This window comes from Chelonia mydas, chromosome 10 (assembly GCF_015237465.2).
Source record: "Chelonia mydas isolate rCheMyd1 chromosome 10, rCheMyd1.pri.v2, whole genome shotgun sequence".
NCBI lineage: Eukaryota > Metazoa > Chordata > Testudines > Cheloniidae > Chelonia > Chelonia mydas.
Window position 1 is genome coordinate 35,550,587 of NC_051250.2, and position 20,645 is coordinate 35,571,231.

The 20,645-nt window shown below is 51.5% G+C and overlaps 2 protein-coding genes across 6 annotated transcripts in view; one reads left to right on the forward strand and one right to left on the reverse strand.

The window, feature by feature from the left end:
- The window catches only part of VRK3 (VRK serine/threonine kinase 3), a 24,565-nt gene continuing 3,920 nt past the window's right edge, over nt 1-20,645 (forward strand). Inside the window, exons 1-14 of one of the 4 annotated variants that reach the window (XM_037909992.1) lie at nt 1-131; nt 2,887-3,029; nt 3,507-3,647; nt 4,070-4,216; nt 5,324-5,376; nt 7,780-7,846; nt 8,673-8,757; nt 9,582-9,684; nt 10,324-10,416; nt 10,802-10,934; nt 11,892-12,012; nt 12,374-12,432; nt 13,106-13,254; nt 14,616-15,007. In XM_037909992.1, the coding sequence (XP_037765920.1) occupies nt 2,888-3,029; nt 3,507-3,647; nt 4,070-4,216; nt 5,324-5,376; nt 7,780-7,846; nt 8,673-8,757; nt 9,582-9,684; nt 10,324-10,416; nt 10,802-10,934; nt 11,892-12,012; nt 12,374-12,432; nt 13,106-13,254 (1,293 nt within the window). In that variant the 5' untranslated portion in view covers nt 1-131; nt 2,887 and the 3' untranslated portion in view covers nt 14,616-15,007. The other 3 variants (XM_037909990.2, XM_037909993.2, XM_037909991.2) reach the window with 3 other exon arrangements.
- The window catches only part of CCNF (cyclin F), a 19,503-nt gene continuing 17,477 nt past the window's right edge, over nt 18,620-20,645 (reverse strand). For both annotated transcript variants that reach the window (XM_037909986.2, XM_027834794.3), the window contains one exon: nt 18,620-20,530. In XM_037909986.2, the coding sequence (XP_037765914.1) occupies nt 20,064-20,530 (467 nt within the window). In that variant the 3' untranslated portion in view covers nt 18,620-20,063. The remainder of the gene's footprint in view (nt 20,531-20,645) is intronic.

Genomic DNA, 20,645 nt, shown 5'->3' on the forward strand with positions numbered 1-20,645 from the left:
GCTGAGCGCCTCGCCTACCGCCAGCCCCAGGCGCAAAGCTCCGGCTTGCAGGGCAAAGGCGTGAGGCCCCGCATCCAGGCTGCCCGTGCAAGCCCCGCCCGCGCTGGAGCTGAGCCCGGGACGCCGCTGAGGTCAGAGGGGCCGGCGGAGGCGGCGGGTGGGAGCGGGTGCTCCCCGGGGAGGGGGCGGGGCAGCGGCGGCCATGGGGAGACGCGGCCGAGGCGGCAGGAGGTTGCCGCTGCTGGTGGGCACCGGGCCGGCGGGCGCGGGGCGCCGAGCGATCCCCGCGGCCAGGCCCGGCCCGGCTGCAGCGGCCCACCGCGGTGTGCCCAGGCCGGGCCGGCCCAGTCCCTGGCGCCGGGGAGAGGCGAGCTGCCCGGCCCGGAAGCGGGGAGCGCACGGGTAGGGCCCCAGACCCGCTCCTAGGCCGCGGGGCCGGGCAGGTGCCTATGGCTGGACGGGGGGAACCCTGGGGAATGGGGCGGCTTGGCAGGTGCTTGGGGGCGGGATGGGGGCACCAAGGGGAATGGGCTGGTGCTTGGGGGCACCAAGGGGAATGGGCAGGTGCTTGGGGGCGGGATGGGATGGGTAGGTGTCTGATGGTGATGTGGGACAGGGGGCACCCCAGGGTGATGGGAGCTGTCCAGGGTCCTGGTAGGTCAGGGTGTGGGGCTACAGAGCTAGGTAGGAGCCCAGGGTGGTGGGAGTGCTGGGCAGGGCCACCAGAGGGCGGTTCGGTTATAGGGACCGGGCAGCGGGTGGCTCTGGGTGACAGGAGATGCAGAGCTAGACAGATGTCGGGTGGGGGCTACAGGCAGTGATGAGCTGCCAAAATCTTAACAACTTGGTTCCCGTCTCACCCCACGAGGGGGTCGTTGCCCACCCCTGTCCCCCCGGGACTCCTGCCCCATCCAACCCCCCGTGTTCCTTGACACCACCCCCCGGGACTCATGCCCCATCCACCTCTATCCCCTGACTGCCCCCAGAACCAGGCAAGAGGGTCTTGTGGGCCACCGTAGTGGGTGCCCACCCTGCCCCTAAGAGCCAGAGGCACCTGCCGGGGGGCGAGGTGGGGAGTCCCGGCGGTGCTTACCTGGGGCAGCTCCCAGGAAGCATCCGGCAGGTCCCTCTGGTTCCTAGGGGCGGGGTAGTGAAGCAGCCGCTCCCCCCACTGATCACATCAAAAGTGGCACCTTAGGTGACTGGGCTGGAGCACCCACGGGGAAAATTTGGTGGGTGCAGAGCCCCCACAGGCAGCTCCCTGCGCCCGGCCCCAGCTCGCCTCTGCTCCGCCTCCACTTCCTCCCCTGAATGCGCCACCCCGCTCTGCTTCTCCCCCCCCACAGCTTCCTGCGAATCAGCTGTTCGTGTGGGAAGCCAGGGAGGGCTGAGAAGCAGGCGGCGGCTTTGCGCTCAGGCCCAGGGTAGCGGAGGTGAGCTGGGGCAGGGAGCGGTTCCCCTGCATGCCCCCCGGGTAACCTGCTCCGGCGCGGGCAGATCTCCTCGCGCCCCCCAGCTCACCTTCGCCTCCCTGGGCCTGAGTGCGAAGCCGCCGCTTGCCTCTCAGCCCCCTGGCTTCCCATGCAAACAGCTGATTCACGGGAAGATGGGGGGCAGAGAAGCAGAGCGGGGTGGCGCGTTTAGTGGAGGAGGCGGAGCGGAGGTGAGCTGGGGGCTGGCGCGCGGCGGGGAGCTCTGCACCCACCAAATTTTCCCCATGGGTGCTCCAGCCCTGGAGCACTCATGGAGTCGGCGCCTAAGGCGCCACTTTTGGCTGGTTGTTAAATTTAGAAGCCCTTTTAGAACCAACTGGTTCTAAAAGGGCTTCTAAATTTAACAACCGGTTCCCGCGAACTGGTGCGAACTGGCTCCAGCTCACCACTGGCTACCGGGTAATGTGGGGCTGGACAGAGTCTCTGGGGCAGGAGTGCCTCTGGGTGATGGGGGCTTTGGGGCTGGGCAGGAATCCAGGGGGGCTGGCTGGGTAATGGGGCCTGCAGTGTTTATGACACTGCTTTGGGTTTATCTATGGGCCCAGCCGGGCAGATGAAAGGCCCAGTGTAAGACTTGGTTTTGCAGCCCTATTGTCTCTTGAGGGTGTTGGCCTGGACCTAACCTCTTCCCCATCCTCTGGTGCTACTCCCTGCTCTGTAGCAGTGCTGCTGTAATCCTGGCAATTCATCATGGGACCCAGGGTCTTGCTGTGACTTCTCCACAAATACCATACTGGGAGTCCTGCCTGTTCCCAGCGCCCTCCTATTCCCCAGCATTCACACCCACTAAAGGATTTCCCTGCAGTAGGAAAAGAAAGATTCAGTTAGCAAGTTACCTGCTACCTTTGGGAGCTTTAGTGACCATTTAAGCATTGCCCAGATGGATAGGTGAGGGGCAGAGAGGCAGAGTGCATGCTAGGACCTAGCAAACACAGCTGCATTGGGACTCCTTCCCCAGATGGTGCAGAAACTGTCTCACTTGCTGTTGAGGTTGATAATAGTGATGTTGATAAATGCAGATGCTTTCCAGTTCTGCTGTCCCAGCGCTAGTTTGGAGACTCCACTTGCAGCATTATCTAGTGGCTGGAATGAGGACTCCTGGGTTCCCGTCATCTCTCTGCCACTGATTCACTGTGTGGTCTTTAAATCATTTCATCTCTATGCGCCTCATTTTCCTGATCTTTGCAGCTCAGTTAATTACACGTTTGCTCTTACAATAATATGCATGCTGAGAGCCTCTGATGGTGGGTGAATGGACGTCTCCTCTTAGTAAACCTCTTTCTCCAGAGACGCAGCCACCAAAACACCAAAAAAACCTTTGAAAAGTTGACTTCTCACTTCAGCTCTGACACCTGTCCCTCTCCACCCTGCTTTGCCTTGGTTTGTTTTTCAGAATGATCAACTTTTGCCCGCAGTGTGGCCAGAAGGTAGAGACGGCATTTCATTTCTGCCCTGTCTGTGGGAATAAGCTGCCTAAAGAAGAAGATGAGGAGCCAATGCAACTCACTCCAGATGCCTCTTTGTCCTCTCTGAAAGGTAGGTAAGACTGGGTTAAACAGCAGCCTCTTTGGATAGAGATTCTGGATTAGCCAGACCCTCCTGATTACAAGAAGTAGTGGAGCATTGGCATACCAAGTACATGTCTGTCTGAATAGATCCTCTTATTGCCTGCTTTAGGGTATGCAAAATTGTTGTCTTTGATGGCAGTGCAGTGGAAGGGAGTGAATGCAATTTGACCTGAGGAGTAGAGTCCCAGGACTCCTGGGTTCTGAACCAGCTCTGCCACAGGCTCACTATGTGACTTCATCTGTGCCTCAGTTTCTCCATCTGTAAAATGGAGCTAAGAGCACCGACCTGTTTTGTGGTGTGGGAGGAGTGTGGGTGTGAGGTGTTTCACCAAAAAGGGCTTTGAGCCCCGTGAATGGAAGGCACTGTAAGTGCGGAGTGTTATGATCGACAATCATTGGAATACCATGGATGGCATTGTGAGGGTTTGTTTCTTTAATCGTTCAGCGCTGAGGCAGGATGAGCCGAATCCAGCAAGAGAGACAGTGGAGTGGATGTCTTCTGAGAAAATGCTAGCTTCCACTTCGACTGAAGAGGAGGCTTGGAGCCCACCAGCTGCTTCCCCAAGCACCAAGGTGGCATCCAAGGGTGAGAGCTGGGGTGTTCCTCACCACTGCTGTGCTCATGTGGGGGTGGGGCAGACAGTTACATCATGACACTTAAGGTAGCACTGGAGCACTACAGAGGTGGCTTGTTCAGCCCTTGTGTCATCCTGCCATCATGTCCCTTCCCTACCTCCTGGCTGAGGTACAGAGTGGTGTGGATGGGTTACAAGAGATGTTTGATTGTCCACTGCTGGAGGGAGAATACATGAAACCCAGGGCCTCACTGCAGGAGCAGGGTGAAGTGTCTGGGAGCGAGAGATGGGGAGCTCTATCAGGCTGGGGTGGTATTATCACAATGTCTCTGGTTGGAATCTGAGCTGCGGTGTGCTGGAGAGCAGCAGGACTCACTCTGTCTGTAGTGCCCTGTTATCTAATCAGAGCCCTGCTTTTGTGTCCTCTTCAAAGCAAAGGTCAGTCCCCGATCTCCCCGGCGGCTCAAGTCCACCTCCGTGGCACCTCTCCCAGAGGGCAAGATCCTGACCGACCAGAACAGCAAGCAGTGGAAACTGGGGAAGCTTTTGAATCAGAGCGAGTGTGGGCTGATGTATGAAGGTGCTGTGCAATCTCATGCTGGGATGCCGTCTGAGGGAGGATGATGAGGATATGGGGTGGGGAGTAGAGGAAGAGTAGCCCTCCCTTCCTCTCTTCTTGTGGCATGCGGAAAGCTCAGTCTACTGGGGAGGATCCCTCAGGGGATGTTCTTGAACTGCTTCTTGAAAGAGATCATAATTGAGGCCTCTTGCTGACACTTCCCAGTTTGAAGACAGAGCCGGTCACCGGTGAATTTGTATCTTAGGTAAATAAGGGATTTAGCTGCCCTTCCCCATCCTGATCCTGCCTCCTCTGACTCTATCAGTTCAGCAGACTCCCTGATTGCCATGTACAGTGCAGCAAGCACCTGGAGTGCCCTCGTAGGCCCATACCCCCAGAATCCTTTGCTCTGTCTGCAGCAGGTTTTCCAAAGAGATGCCCTGTGCAAAGGATGCTGGAAATGCATCCAACGTTCTACCCAGCATATGTCTGGGTAGTGGTAGTATTTAGAAGCTGAGGGTTAGTCTATTAATTCTTCCCTCCATTTTAGAGCATCCCTGTTCCACCCCACCTCACACACAAGTGGAAAGAACAGGTTCTGAGCCTTGGAGGAGGCCATAGATGTCCCATACTCTTCTTTTGTGGAAAGGGACAGCATTAAAGGGTTGAAAGCCATTGATCCATCTCCTGTCTCTAGGAGAGGATAACATGCACCTTTGGCAGCTCTCTCATTAGCTTGGGATCTTACACAGTTTTCTATATTTGTGTTTTGTCAGAAGACTGTGGTGCATCTCTCTCCTGGTATTGATGAATCATTTTATTTACATACCAGGTTTAAAGAGCAGAGTCCCTTGATACTACAGCCATGCCTAGGTCCTCCAGTGCTTGTTGCTTTAGCAGTGTCTGGAGAGAGTTGAGACAAAGGTCTTATAACTCTGAAGCAAGGTGGGTATTGTCATGCAGCCACTTGCAAAGAGGCCTCCACAGATGGTATTTTCACAGTCCCAAGGTGAGGGAGGCAGAGGATAACTGAGACTCAAGCCACTCTTGCGCAATTTCTGAGCAGCTAGCACTGCAAGTACTTCTGTCCTGTGCACCTGTAACCTCATTTGTTCCATCCTTCCACAGCACAGTCAGCATCTGGAGCGTGCCCTCAAAGGCAAAGATACTCTCTCAAACTTGTGAGTTCTGGTCTGTTCCATGTATGGGGCCCTTTGGTCTGACCTACCAGCACTGCTGGTATCATGGTGAAAGGAGTGGTAGAATGCAGAAGCTCAGATCATAATGGTTCCCTCTAGTCTTATTCTCCATAAGATTTCACAGTGTTAACTAGCATAATTGTCTTTGTTGTTGCAGGTGAAGTTAGTCAGAGAAATGAGGAAATAAACTGCATAGGTTAAAGACCCCGTACAACTCCCTGGGGAGTCTTACTTAGACTTCAATGGAAGCTGGATCAGGAGGCCCTTAATAAATAGGAGTGAGCAAAGCTGTAAGGAAAACAGATCTAAAGATTTAAAAAAGCCACCCCAAAGTGGCTGCCCTTTAGATTACAAAGCTAAATTTTACCCTCTGTTACACCTCTGCTGTCCTGTTGATTTCCTGGTTGTAAATGAGGGTAGAGTTTGTCCCCTTTGTTTATAAATTTAGTATATGTCATAAAATCTTCTTTAAGCCTGTTTTGTAAAGGTTAACAACAACAAAACTCTAGAAGGTGTTATTTAAAACTCTTGGCGTGCGTGTGTTTTGTGTTGTTTTTTGTCCCCAGAAGTACTGAACACTCTGTAGTCTGAAAAGTGACTGTAGATCTAACACTGAGCTCTTCTGTAGCTGTCACCTCTCTGATGCCAGAATGAGTTTATAAAGTCAAATGCTGATTGATCTAAATTCGTTACCCTGTGAGAACTCCCCGGCATCTGCCAGTCCAGCCGGGCTTTCCAGAACTGGCATCATTCCCAATCATAAATAGTCTGCAATTGGAATTTCGCTGACTGTGCTTGACAATGCATGAGCCAGAGTGGTATCCAGGTCACTGTCCTGTGTCTGCCTGGGCTTTTCTGGTTAATGGGATTTAGAAATTGTTATTAGCAAAACCCAGGGATGACTCCTAGGAAAGAGGGGTTTTAGGAAGAATGTGCCCACTTAGTCACTGGAATAGTGTCACTGGAACTGTGCCAGGGAAGAACGAGTTAAAAGGTGCAGAGGAAAACATTACTGGGGAGACTTCTCCAACGAAGGGTTAATGAGAAATGTTTAACACCACAAAGAATGTGTAGATAGAACTAACAGATTGCCAGGAAACCTTCATCTCTGTGTGTTGACAGTACTATAGAGCAGTACCAACTCTCCCATTCAGCAGTCCCGTCCCATGCCAGCACCACCCACCCCATCTGCCCTGACACTGCATTGTTTCTACAGCCCAAAATCCCTCCCTTTGCAGTGGCAAAGGATTCTGGGATATGGTAGGACACTGTTTTTGTTCATGGACACAAGGTCTTAGTTGTGGGTGTTAAGGATTCAGAAAGCAGGACAGGTTCAGTACACATTCCACCAGCCAAAATACTCTTGGTGGGGAGGTACTGAAAGAATCCTGCAGTTTGTTAATCTGCACCAGCTGCCGATTAACAGCACTACTCACCACGTGTGGGTGGGGCTAATGATATCAAACTGGGCCAGTGGATCTGAAATTGTCACCTCTCCCACTCTGTGATGTCTCTCCTAAGCTAGCATGTGGCATCCTGTAGTTTCTGGATAATACATTCAGGCCATTAGGGAACTGCAATGACAAAAGAGCAATACCAAATGCACATGGACAGATACATGCTGGTATGTAAGAAGGTGTTCTGGGAATCCCAGAGGGTTTGTGGCTCAGTACAGCACCCAGACATTTGTCTGCAGCTTCTCAGGGGCAGGAAGTAGCATGAGAACAAGCTTCCTTGCCATATTTCTGGTACTTCTTGGCAGGTTGAACTACAGGGGGGTGGCCTTTCTCAGGGTTCAGTGCAGCTGCTATTGTTAGAATTCCCATGTTATCTCACACGGCCTTGCCCCTGCTGTGGACAATTAGTTTCACCTTCAAGGCTGTCACCTGACTCCTTCCACCAGCCCTGAATGGCCTGAGGAAACTCATAGAACCAAACTTCAGTAAGCTCCTCCATTGGAAGGCTCCAACCCCAGAAAGAGCTGCAGGATTGCACAGTTCCGACCAGTTTAGGGGGCTGTCTTCATTCTCTGGGGCACTTAGTTACCTGCAGAGAGCACTGAGCTGTCTGTCCTGAGGCCTTCCCGTGCTTGGGTTAGCTGTGCTGTATAGATAGTGGGAGGTGGTGTGGTTCAGTAGATGGGGCACTGGACTGAGAGGCAGGAGACCATGTTCTGTTCTTAGCTCTGCCACTTACCTCCTAGGTGACTCCCCCTCTCCTTAGCCCCCTCAGTGCAGCACTGTGAGATCCATAGGTGAGAAGGGCTAGGGCAGGATTCTTACACCCACACTCTCCCTAGTAAATGGACGTGGTGGTGATACTGACGCAGCACATCGCTGAAGGTAAAACAGTGCAGCTTCGTCTCTCTCTCCTCCCAACCCTCAGGACACCAAAGACGGCAGGCTCTACAACGAGCAGATCTTCCTGCAGCGAGCGGCAAAGAAAATCACAGGTAAGTGTCATTCCTGGATGGTTGGGTTCCCTGTGCATCTGCTAGGAGACACTCCAAAGGCAAGACTCAGGTGACTCAAATCATTGTCTGACCTGTGCCTCAAAGAGTGCTGAGTGCTAACCAGTGTGTTTAGAAATGACTCTCCCAGGAGCGGGACACCTCAGGGTGTCTGTTGGGCAGCACCTTCCCATTCCCAGCTCGGTGTTTTTCCTTGCTGCGCTCAGAGGAGTTCCCCTGCTGTAGAGTTGTCTCTGTCTCACTGACAGCTGTTTAACTCTGCACCCTGACCCCTCTGGGGTTGACTGGAGCCCATCCCATAGCTGTTCCATCAACCCTGGCTGTGCAGAGCTGCTCTCTGTCCAGCTAGCTGAGCCTGGGGCACTCCAGTCAGGGCATGACATCTGAGGAGTAGGGATCCAGGTCAAACCTGCGCCTTTGTGATTCCCACCTCCCTTATATGTGGGACATAGGTCTCCATGCCATTCCCCTTCTCAGAATACCTAGGGCTGTAGCATCCCACACCTCTCCCCCTTCCCTGGCCTGGATTTGGCATCCCCACACCCTGATCCCCTCATCCTACCCTTCCTGTAACTCCTGCTGCCTGCCACTGAGCTTTTAGTATTACGTCTGATTGCCTGCTACTCTGGCTTTTATGGGGGTAGCTCAGGTGACAGGATGAGCCTTGAACTCTCAATTGCCCAGTGCAGAGGGTCTGTATCTGTGGGAGGAAGGAAAAGCGCTGGGGGGGTGCCCTCACTGTTTGCAGAGTTCCTTAGCCAGCAGCATGGCAAAGCCGTGCCCATCTGTCCTGTTGTCTCCCTCCTAGTGGATAAGTGGAAGAGGATGCACTCGGTGCCCTTGCTGGGGATCCCAAATTGCGTTGGCTTTGGTCTCCATGAGAGTAACTACAGGTAAGGCAGGACTGCAAGCTGCCAGATGGGGACAGCTGGGGAGTTTCCTCCTGCCCAGGAATCCACTATCCTCTTTATCTCCTCGCTCCCCACTGCCAGGCTCTTGCTGCAGCCTCTCTCTTCTCTCTCACAATACCACCCTTTTCTGTCCCCCACCCCCTCACCCCACCAGCTACTGACCCACTGTCTGTGCATTGGCCCTCTCTCATCTGATTACTGTAACCCCGGCTTCCTGGGCCTCCTTGTCTCTCCTCCCAGTTAGTCTCTCCAAACTGTAGCAGGTAAAATCCTTTTCCCCTCTCTCTGCGCTGACCTTCATTGGCTTCCTGCATCATAGTGCTACTCAGATTACCCCAGTGCTGTCTGCTTCCTGCCATTCGCTCTCCTAGCCTCCCCTTCTTCCATTCTGGCCTTTGCATCTTCTTTCATGCTGCTGCTAAGGCTTGGAACACTCTCCCACTCCCTGTGCACATAGTGACTTCTCTCTCTTTCACCTCCTCCTCCCAGGAATCCTCCTTCCTGCTGTCCCTTCTCCCTTGCCTGTCATCTTGACTGTCTTGGCCTGTGAGCTCTGTGTGGAAGGGAATGTGGTAATGAGTCGATAATACTTCAGAGGGAATGCTGACCTGCCAGTGTCTCTCCCTCTCCTCTCCACAAACAGGTTCTGTTGTCAAATATGAGGGAAGCTGTGTCTTTGTTAAACTAGCGAGTAAGGGAAAACAGTTCAGGTCAAGATTGGTAGCTGAGCTACTCAAATAAGCTTTGAGACCCTCCCATGACAGGTGCTGACCAAGTTCAACGTGCTCTTCTCTCCTCTCTCACAGGTTTCTGGTGTTCCCTGAGTTAGGACGAACCCTTCAGTCAATCCTGAACGATGGCACGAACCTTCTGACAGAAAAACCAGTTTTCCAGATCGCCATCAGGGTGGTATGTGGCAGGCCGATCCTTTTGGGGGTTGTTCAGAGCTGGATTCTCTCTGGCCTTTGCAAGGATGTTAGTTCCAGTGCAGGCCAAGGCTGGGACCAGTGTGTCATGGGTGATTCCCGTGCAGCTGCTGCTTGTGCATGGCCTCCAGGGAAATGTTAAGGAAACTTCACAACTTACTTTCTAAACACACGCACAAAAGAGCGCAGTGAAATGGCTCAAACTTACTAGAGTAACTTCCTGAAGCACTGAGCACCCACAGATCCCACTGAAGTCAATGGGCGAGAGCAACTTTTGCTAAGCACCTTTAAAGATCAGGTACAGCAGACTGAGCAGGGCTCCAGTCTCTGAATAATATAACATTGTGCTTGAGCATGGGGCTGGTTGGGGCGGTTTGTGATGAACTTATGGGTCTATTAATGTTCTACCCCAAGGAAATTGGGAGACAGAGTGATTGGGACCCCCCTGAATTTCTCAGGTACCTCCCAGCATGTGAAAAGCAGAGAGTGGAAGAGGCTGTGCAGTTAGCCTGCTCCTTAGTCTCCCAGCTGCCACGAGCCTGGGGAAGATGCTCTTGTTCAGAGCTAACTGGGGATGCTGAAGGGCTGTGCGTGGGTGTGACGTCTCCTGTTCTGCCCCTAGCTAGACTCCCTGGAGTACATCCATGGAAACGAATATGTGCACGGGGACATCACAGCAGAGAACATCTATGTGAACCCAGACGACCTTGCAGAGGTAGGAAATGAGAACAGCAGGAGCAGAGAGAGGTAGCAGGAGAAGTGGGGCAATGCCCTAGCCAGAGCATTCTCTTATGGAGGGGAGGGTTGATTCCTGGCTGCACCCTGTGTCAGTGCAGCCCCATAGCAGGCGCTGTGTGCAGCATTGCAAGGGTCACTGTACCCGACGTGTTCACCCCCCAGGGAAAGAATTTGGGCTCCCATCAGTCTCTGCATCTTAAGGGGTGGTGCAGGGAGAAGGGGTGGGATCTCTTAAACTGGAGAGGGGACGTTGGGAGGTGAGGGGCTCCCGGGTTCTCCCAGAGCAGCAGCACTCTCCTCCTTCCCCTTGCATGGTCGCCCAGGAAGACATTTCACAGTCTCTCTCTCTCTCTCTCTCCTAGGTCACCCTGGCGGGTTACTGCTCTGCATTCCGATACTGCCCGGGAGGAAAGCACGTGGCTCAGCGCGAAGGCAGAAGGACTCCTCATGAGGGCACCATTGAGTTCATCAGCCTGGATGGGCACAGGGGAGCTGGTGAGACCGCAGTCCCTGATGGGTTGGCGAGACTGTGACAGCTCTCCTCCCCTGCCATCCCTGCTTGCCTGGGGCGCCCTCTGCCTGTATCCTTCCCCCTCACTGTTCTTCCATTAGCTTTTGGTAACGGCTTCCTCTCTGGTCAGCCAGCTGCTCCCTCCTCCCATGCAGCTGCTCTGCTACTTTCACAGTCGCCAAGTGACTCAGGCAGGAGCGTGACATGGTGGGAGAATGTTTCCATTCCATGCGAGGTTGTGGTAACCCAGCCATGGAGGGGAATGGAAATCCAGGACAGTGGGTGCTGGTTTAACGGGTGTCTGTAAAGCTTGGCAGAGTGCATTTCTCGCTGATTCAGGCCAATGTATGGGTGGGGCGCAGGGGGTTCCCCAGCCTGTGTCCAGTTGTGGTCTCATGGCCATCTCCATGAGATGCTTGTGCATCTCAACCTGCTCGTCAGAGATGAGGATATTGGGGGTTCTGACCTGGACCACACAGCGGTGAGAAGAAACTGGAGACATGGTTGGCTGGTCTGCCCCACCCTTTATCACCTAGGACAGAAGCCTGAGGTGAGTCGGCGCATGTGTGGACCAACGGATGCTACTTCAGATTCTGCGGCTCTGGGCGCGTGCCGCACATGTGTAACCCTCAGTGAATACAATAGGGACCATCACTCGAAGAAGAGCTGAGGCACAAAGAGGTGAAGAGGCGCTCCCAAAGTTGCAGTGAATTGGTGGCTGAGCTGGGATGAAAACCCAGGAATCCTGACTCTAATCACTAGGCCACTGCACTAGGAAATGTTTCCTGCTGTTCAGCCTTATGCTTTCCAGAGCTCAGTTCTGTGCTGTCCCTTTGCGGGGTGGGACGCCCTTGAACCAGGCCTTTTTGGGTATTACTCCCAAACTCTGCTTTTCTCACTGTGTTTCCTGAGCTGCTGGGTTTCTCTCACTTTCCCATCAGGACCATCTCGCCGGAGTGACCTGCAGTCTCTGGGCTACTGCATGGTGAAGTGGTTGTGTGGCTTCCTGCCCTGGACTGATGAGCTGGCTGATGTGCACAAGGTCATGGAGCAGAAAGAGAGGTGAGCCCTGGGGTTGGGGACCCTGCCTACCATTATGGGGGCCCGCGGGAGGAAAGCAGTGAGGGAAGGGGGTTCAGAACTAATGGGGGACTCAATAGCCCTGGTGCAGATCTTGGAGTGTCTGAAATCTGTGACTGGAAGTGCTGCCTCCCATGGAAGTAGCTGGCCAAACTCCTCTTGACCGCAGTGGGAACAGAATCCACCCTGAAATCACTGTGTGGGCGAAACGGGCTGGAGGGTTTGAGCTGAGCTGGTCATCATGCATGGCTTTCACCTGTCCCCATCGCTGGGGGCAGTTTGTTCAAGCGCTCGGTCCCTTCTTTCTTGTTTACTGGCGTTGAGTGTGTGCTAAATGCTGTAGGTACAAAACAGACGTGGTCGGGCTTCTGCGACTGTGCTTCGGCCGAAAACCAGCTCCAGGTATGGACTTATACTGAGTGTGGCTGTGGGACCTAATGGGTCACTGTGTGTGAGGGCTGGTTGTTCACTGAAGCTAGAAACTGGGCTGTCTCCCCCATGCAGTCTCAGCTGACGGGCTGTGTCTGACCATAGTCATTCTAAACCCTTTGCTGCAGTGCCAGTCTGCTCATGAACTAGTAGCCTTGACCGCGAGAGATGCCCTTGTAGATCCTGCCCAGGGAGGCTGTGGGAGTTTCAGAAAGATTCCTGATATCTGTGCGGGGTGACATAGCCCGCTCTCAGGTTCCCCCATGGATCCAGTTTTTCTCCTTGCTCTGCATCCAGCTGGAATGAGGGTGATCTGTATGACCTGCGTCAGCATCCATGCAGCATGAGGTGGTAATTCTGAGCCTTGCTACAGTGGGATGCTAGCCAGGGATTAAAGCAAGTGAGCGGGAACAGGGAGACCTTGGTTCTAGTCCCAGTTCTGCTGCTGACTCATTGGGTGACCTTAGGCAAGGTGCTTCCCTCTCTGGGCCTGAGTTCCCCCATCAGTGCAGAGGAGGGGTCTGTTGGGAAAAGCCCCTGCGGAAGTGTTGTTTAGCATCTGGCTTAGCAACGCAGGGAGTGAATGCTGGGGCTGCTGCTCTGGAGAACCACAGCCATTCCTGTGAGTGTCTGTACCACTTTGCAGATGCCCTGCACAGCTACCTGCAGCAAGCAATGGCCTTGACCTTTGAAGAGGAGCCAGACTACAAGGCACTGCGAAAGTTCTTGGGGAAGCCGCTGGAGATGAGGAGAACTTCGGCTTATGACTCGGTGGATCTCAAGGTGGTGCCTTAGGTAAGGCGCTCTCTATGGGGGTAGCAGGTTGGGGGAAGCTCAGTCACACACATACCCCCCTCCCCCCAGCCCCAGGTTACTTCAGCTGGCAGTGGTGACCACAGCCTTGTTATCAGATCTCCCCTTCGCATGTGAGTCTAACACGGTAAGCAGGGAGGAGGCTTCTCTCTGCACTGGGTGTGAAGCTCTAGAAGGAGGGCTTAAGGGACTCTGACCACCAGTGGGGCCTGTGTTAACTCTTAAAGCACCGAGGGTGCTCATTTTCCATTCCTCAGCCCTCCTTCCCCACTCGAGCACCCTGCCCCTCCCTCCGACCTCTTTGTGATCAGTTTCCTCCCCATCTCCAGTTGTGTTGAGAGTGGGTGTGGGGTCTCATGGAGAACATGCATGTGGGTTCAAGGAAAGTTTCTGGCAGCAGGGAATAGGACTTCCTATCAGGAAGAGTGATGTCCCATCCTGCTTCCTCCCGGCTGGGGAGCCTCACATGCTGGCCTCAGGTCTCTCCCCCTAACGCTGTTCCCATTTATCATCACCGGGGAACTCAGCAGTTCTGAAAGGGTTAAGATGTCCTGAGGGTCACTGCTCAGTACAAGGGGAGCTAGTTGGCTGGCTGTTCCCAAAGGCTGGAGCAAGATCAGAATTTGTGGCACTGTTCTTTGATGCTAAATGTGCCTAACCTGGCCAGATTGGCTTTGCCTCTCTCTTTGTCCCTGCGGCTCACAGACAGACTGTTGTCAGAGCCCTTTCTGGGTAGGAGGCAGGAGGAATGAAGATGTGCCCAGCCTTTAGGTAGAGAGCTGCCCAGCCTCACGCCACGTTCATCCATCGAAGCAGGCGCTTCGCTTTCTCAGGGACACTGACTGAGCAGTGGACACTCACTCCGTCCCCTCCCTGGAGGCATAGGTGTAGCTCTAGTTTTGCTGAGTTCTGACAACTTGCCACCTTCAGAGGCTCCCATGGCTAATCTAAGCCCACATCAGTAGGACCAGCCCTACTTTTGCCCTTTGGTCTCTCTGTGGCGTCCATCACCTTGGGATCTAAGGTGGGCAGAGGATGTGGTCTTGCTAGAGCAGGCAGCACACGGCTGGTCAAGTCCACCTAAATCCGTGCTGGCTAAAATGTCTCTTCCCATCTTGGAAGCTGTAAAATTTGTTGGTAGCCACCAAGGTATTGAACCAAATTCAGCCCTAGCACAATCTAATGAATTCACATGGAGACTTGGCCCTTGTCTCAGCTTAGAGTCAGACCCAAGTAAATTGGCTCCAGGTGGCACTGCCAACAGCACTGGCACAGAGTAACAGAGTAGAAGGGGCTGGTCATGCTCCATCCCCTGATTTATGTTTTTCTTTGTGGCTTTTCAGATCTCAAGAAACTGACTAAAACTGTGAGAGGTTTAACCTATTGGAAGGGCCCTGCTCTGGGGCAGCCGGCTCCTGCTGTCCTTCATTGTACACCTGTTCTAGAATTCCTTGGAGGTTTGAGAGGGATTGTTTTTAGGGCTTTTACAGTGATTTTTAGAAAGCTGACTTCTGAGCCAGTGCTGTAGCTTAATGAGCTCCAGCTAACATGAAGACTAAACTCCTGCTTGGCAGATGGCTTCCCCAACCACTGTTTGGAACTACCTAGCAACTGGGAGTGTTGCCATAGGGGGACAGACTGAGCCTGGTGAACGGAAAAGAAATCAGGGATTTTAAATGTTTGTATCCTGCCTAATAAACACTGCTTGTTTTGTAATAAACGCTTTGTGGATGGATCCCAAGGCTCTGTTTTCTGTGTTGATCCAGGGAGCGTAGGCTCTTTATTTAAATCCTACGTGGCATCTACATTGCCTTTTCATCAGAGCTGAAAGCACTTTACCAGTGAGGGTATGCTTCCAGATGGGGAAGTGGAGGCACACAGCTGAAGTAACTTGGCTAAGCTCACGGGCAGTGACAGAGCTGGAAATAGAACTTGTGTGTCCTCATGCTCAAACCACAAGACTAGGTTGTCTTCCCTGAAAAGTAATTGGAAGGGAATTGTAGTAGCCAGTTATGTACAAAGCACCAAGTGTGTGAGTCATGAAATTTTCCCTTCTGTTCAATAAGCTGAGTAAAGATTCCTGCAGCAATGGCCTGGATGCCTGCAGCACAGAGGGGGCCTGTTAATAAAACCCTCCTCATTTTTCAACCTCTGCTCAAGCCAACATTCCTCCAAGGCTGGATTGACACTGCCTTGTGGAAGATGGAGCCAGGCACCAGCTGTGACCCAGTAGGGAAGCCTACTGTGACTGGCCTTTGCTACCTTATTTTTCTACAAGAGATTTAATTTGTAACATTGTTACCGGGGGCAGATGCTCAGGAGCCATAGAAGAGGAAATATGGGCAAGTAAGAGCAGAGACCTGAAAAGTTTTTGGATTTGCCTGACGAGCTGTGAGACCATGAGCAAGTCAGTTAGCCTTGCTGGGGCTCATTGCACCCCTTTGAGATAAGGAAGCTAGGTTTTTCATGCAGTTTGATGTTTATCTTTGCGCTGTTACCCTTGCTCAGAAACAATGCAGGCTGGCTCCCCGTGAGGTCAGATACATGCCATTTTCATGTGAGAGTCATTGACATAATGCTCCTTTGAGCCATAAGCTGCACAGTTATTTGGTATAGTTCTAGTCTGCATTTTCCCTGCTAGGAATTCCATATGTGAACTTACTACCAACGGATTCAGCTTTTAGCCCTATGTGCATAGGCCAGGGCAATTTCAAAAGCAGTCCCCTGCCCTGAAGACTTAAATAGGACCAATACATATAGCATAATGCTACTGCCTACATAAGGGAGCTGGGGTCAAAAGCCTTTCCTCATTCCCTATAGAGGAAGGAGCCAAAGGTATTTAACAGGGCCACAAGAAATCCACCTGTGTAGAAGTGCATGAGGGACACATAGAATCTCAGGGTTGGAAGGGACCTCAGGAGGTCATCTAGTCCAACCCCCTGCTCAAAGCAGGACCAATCCCCAACTAAATCATCCCAGCCAGGGCTTTGTCAAGCCTGACCTTAAAAATATCTAAGGAAGGAGATTCCACCACCTCCCTAGGTAACACATTCCAGTGTTTCACCACCCTCCTAGTGAAAAAGTTTTTCCTAATATCCAACCTAAACCTCCCCCACTGCAACTTGAGACCATTACTCCTTGTTCTGTCATCAGCTACCACTGAGAACAGTCTAGATCCATCCTCTTTGGAACCCCCTTTCCAAGTAGTTGAAAGCAGCTATCAAATCCCCCTTCATTCTTCTCTTCCGCAGACTAAATAATCCCAGTTCCCTCAGCCTCTCCTCATAAGTCATGTGATCCAGTCCCCTAATCATTTTTGTTGCCCTCCACTGGACATTTTCCAATTTTTCCACATCCTTCTTGTAGTGTGGAGCCCAAAACTGGACACACTACTCCAGATGAGGCCTCACCAATCTCAAATAGAGGGGAACGATCATGTCCCTCGATCTGCTAGCAATGCCCCTACGTATACATCCCAAAATGCCATTGGCCTTCTTGGCAACAAGGGCACACTGTTGACTCATATCCAGCTTCTCATCCACTGTAACCCCTAGGTCCTTTTCTGCAGAACTGCTGCTGAGCCATTCAGTCCCTAGTCTGTAGCGGTGCATGGGATTTTTCCGTCCTAAGTGCAGGACTCTGCACTTGTCCTTGTTGAACCTCATCAGATTTCTTTTGGCCCAATCCTCTAATTTGTCTAGGGCCCTCTGTATCCTATCCCTACCCTCCAGCGTATCTACCTCTCCTCCCAGTTTAGTGTCATCTGCAAACTTGCTGAGGGTGCAATCCACACCATCCTCCAGATCATTTATGAAGATATTGAACAAAACCAGCCTGAGGACCAACCCTTGGGGCACTCCACTTGATACTGGCTGCCAACTAGACATGGAGCTATTGATCACTACCTGTTGAGCCCGACAATCTAGCCAACTTTCTATCCACCTTATAGTCCATTCATCCAGCCCATACTTCTTTAACTTGCTGGCAAGAATACTGTGGGAGACCGTGTCAAAAGCTTTGCTAAAGTCAAGGAACACCACATCCACCGCTTTCCCCTCATCCACAGAGCCAGTTATCTCATCATAGAAGGCAAGTAGATTAGTCAGGCATGACTTGCCCTTGGTGAATCCATGCTGACTGTTCCTCATCACTTTTCTCTCCTCTAGGTGCTTCAGAATTGATTCCTTGAGGACCTGCTCCATGATTTTTTCTCCTACCATCCCTTAAGCTGTTTGGTTTTTTACTAAGTTGTAGCCTTTCTGCTTGCAGGTGTAACTGCTGCAAGGCTGGGTGCAGCTGGACACCACAAATGCCCCTAAGAGGCCATCTCAGTACCTGTCAGAGTCCCCACTTCTGACTTCAGAGTTGATTCACTCCTTCCCATTGTGATCAGAATTGCTAACGCAATGAACTTAGGCTTTGATGTTCTGCAGGGATAGAGGTGCATGCTAAAATCTACTTGTTTTCCATTTGTCTAGTGGTTGGAAGAGCCTTAATAGAATGCCTAGCTACTGATTTTTGGCCCAGATCCACAAAAGTATTTAAGCACTTAACCACTATGGAGGAGGTGGGCTCCTGGGGAGGTGTAAAGCTAGGTTTCTACATGCTGAGTCAGTGTAAGCACCTGCTTTGTCAACCTTTTCCAGATAATTTCTAACGGTGTAGCTTTTTTTTTTTTAGTAGGTTACTATGGAGAGATAGAGGAAGTATAAGAGTCAGGAGTTGTAGCAGATATTCATAGGCTTATAGATGACTAGCTGTTACACAAGGAGGGTGAGGTTATTTACAGTTGCACACTAGAAATTAAACCAGTTCCACTGCACCTTGACAGATGAGGGAAAGTGTCTTAGAAACCCTGCTTCTCTATGTTCCAGCTTTATGATCCACCTGTCAAACAGGCTAGTTCTAGGAGAGCAGCTCAAGATCTGGAAGAAGCCAGGCTTTGTAAGTAATGTGCTTCCTGGAGATGCAGTATTCTCAAATCCAGCTTGTGAAAGTGACAGTAGCAGCTTGCTTGATAAACCGGTGCTTTTCAATCCGTCAATGCTCAAGCTGGTAGCTGTAGAGAATAAGCCACTGTTCGCAGCTGCTAATATCTGTTCTGTAATGGTCTCAGTTGCAGAGACCATGGATCAGCTATAACCAACAGCCTTATCTAGTAACAGGTGACAGACTTGCATTGAGGCTTCTGCCAGTGACTTTGTAACACCTTAAGTAAGTCACTTCACTTTTCTATGCCTCGAGGCATATGACTGGTAGACTATTTTCTCCCATCACAACCCCTTTACAATCAGCTCCTTTACCAGACACAAGCACTACCCGTTTTTTAAAATAACATAGACAAGTATAAAAAAAATTGTTTTATACAAAAGTCACTACACTGTATGTGAATGGTCAGTGTCTCTGCCACAATAATTTCTCAACAAAGGAAGGTAAACAGGGAGTATAGTTCCAGTGTTATCAGATGCCGAGCATGACAAACAGCTGCCAGAAATCTTGTACCATGGTATGTTCTCACCACCTGTTCTAGAGGGTCAGCCCCTCTGGTAACAACTAAGTCAGTGGGTAAAGTAGCCTCTAGTCCCTCAGCTTCTTAGGGCTTTTGCTCTTCTTGTACAACTTCCACAGACTGTATAAGGCATGGAATCCTTTATCCAGTATTGTGGGAAAGACACCAGCTCTTCCTTGCTGACTGGGATGTCATGGAGAGGTATCTAAGATATGGCTTCATGTAGAAGGGTTATTTGCTATTGCTACATTGCTTCCTCTGTCCTAGTGTTCAAAATAAATTCAAACATGAAAGTAGAATCAGGCTCTATTGGAGGCCATTTTGGAAGAATAGCAAGGAAGACAAACTGCAATATGGACAGAACACAAAAGTGACACTGGGACTGAGTTCTTGCAGATTGCACCAGTGGTGCTGTAACTAAAGGCAAAAGGCAGTGAAGTGGTAAGGCACAGATAGGATGTTCTTCACTTGAAGAAACACATGGAGCTAGAGGGAGGGTCTGACTGACAGCTCTGTGAGTGAGTGAGCTGACTGGAGCTCCAGCAGCGTAGGACTAATGGAAGGAGAATAAGGCCTAGAGCCTGCCCCAGAGAAGGGACGTTTAAAAGCTCCAGTCTGTTAGAGTAAGTATCCCCACTTACCACTACCACCCTTTGCTTGGCTCCAGAATACACTCTAGGGCAGTGTAGTTAATGTCCAGAGAAAGTAAGAGGGGCACCAGCTGGGAGTGAGCTAACACCCTGCCTTAGTTTCAGGCACAAATAATCTGTTAAGGGAGTCTTCAGACAGCACTAATAAAACAAACAGGAGAGGTGCAGTGTTGACAGTGCTCCACCACATGGCTGGCTACAGCCAGGTTCCCTCGAGAGTTTTTCCTGGATTACGACCGTGTATGGGGAAAAACAGGTCATAGCAGCAGAGTTTTATTTTTTTCCCCTTCTTCCTCCGCGGAGGAATCGGCTACCCACTGGGCAATGCATTGCAGGGTAAAATCAAGATGGCTTTGGGTAGCACACAAGGGTTCTGGGTTTTCCTGACATATGCTCAAGACCAGAGGGGTTTCTTAATTTGCATAGGATCAGACTATAGGGAACATTTTAAAAAGCAGCTACCAAGAAACAAGGTAGCTCAGCACTAAACCACAGAAGCATGAAATGGAGCTTGCAGAGCATGATTGGCATGGGCCGTCTGACACTGACAATTACTTGCTACCTTCCCTGCAAGACTACACCAAAATACTGCTTCCCAGAGCCCTCTGAAATGAAAGTAAACAGCACTGAAATCAGAGGCTCAAGAAGCCCAAGTTCATCCTCTCTTCTTCACTATGCTCAGCCACATTTTTCCGTTTGACTTGCCTTCTCTCACACTTGCCCTCAGTGGACCTGGGCCGGACAGATTGTAAATGTGATTTCAAGTAGTGAGGCAGGTATGGCCCTTTGTTCACGGCACTGCCCAGAGACAGTGCTGAGGTAGTTTTGATCGGTGCTCCAAAGCTGCCATCTACAGAGGAAGTAGGACTGGCACTGTGGACAGAGGAATAGCCTGAGGTGGCTTCTAGTGTGGGTTCTTTTCGACCGTGACCAGCAAGCCGCTGTTTCTCAGCATCTGGCTGCTCAGGCTTCCTTGCTGGTACATCCTGTCCAGGCCATTCCACAGCTAGGCTGTCTTCATCACTGGAATCCTGACAGCAGTGCTCTGCTGGATCCATATAGACCACAGTTACATCCAGGACTCCACTGGGAGCGGTCACTAGAGGAAGATATAGAACAGTGATTTGGATCTACCTGAGCAGCAGCGTAGTGAGAGCACAGAAGTCAGAGCCAGGAACTCAAGATCTCTATCCTGGGCAATTAATTTTCTCTAA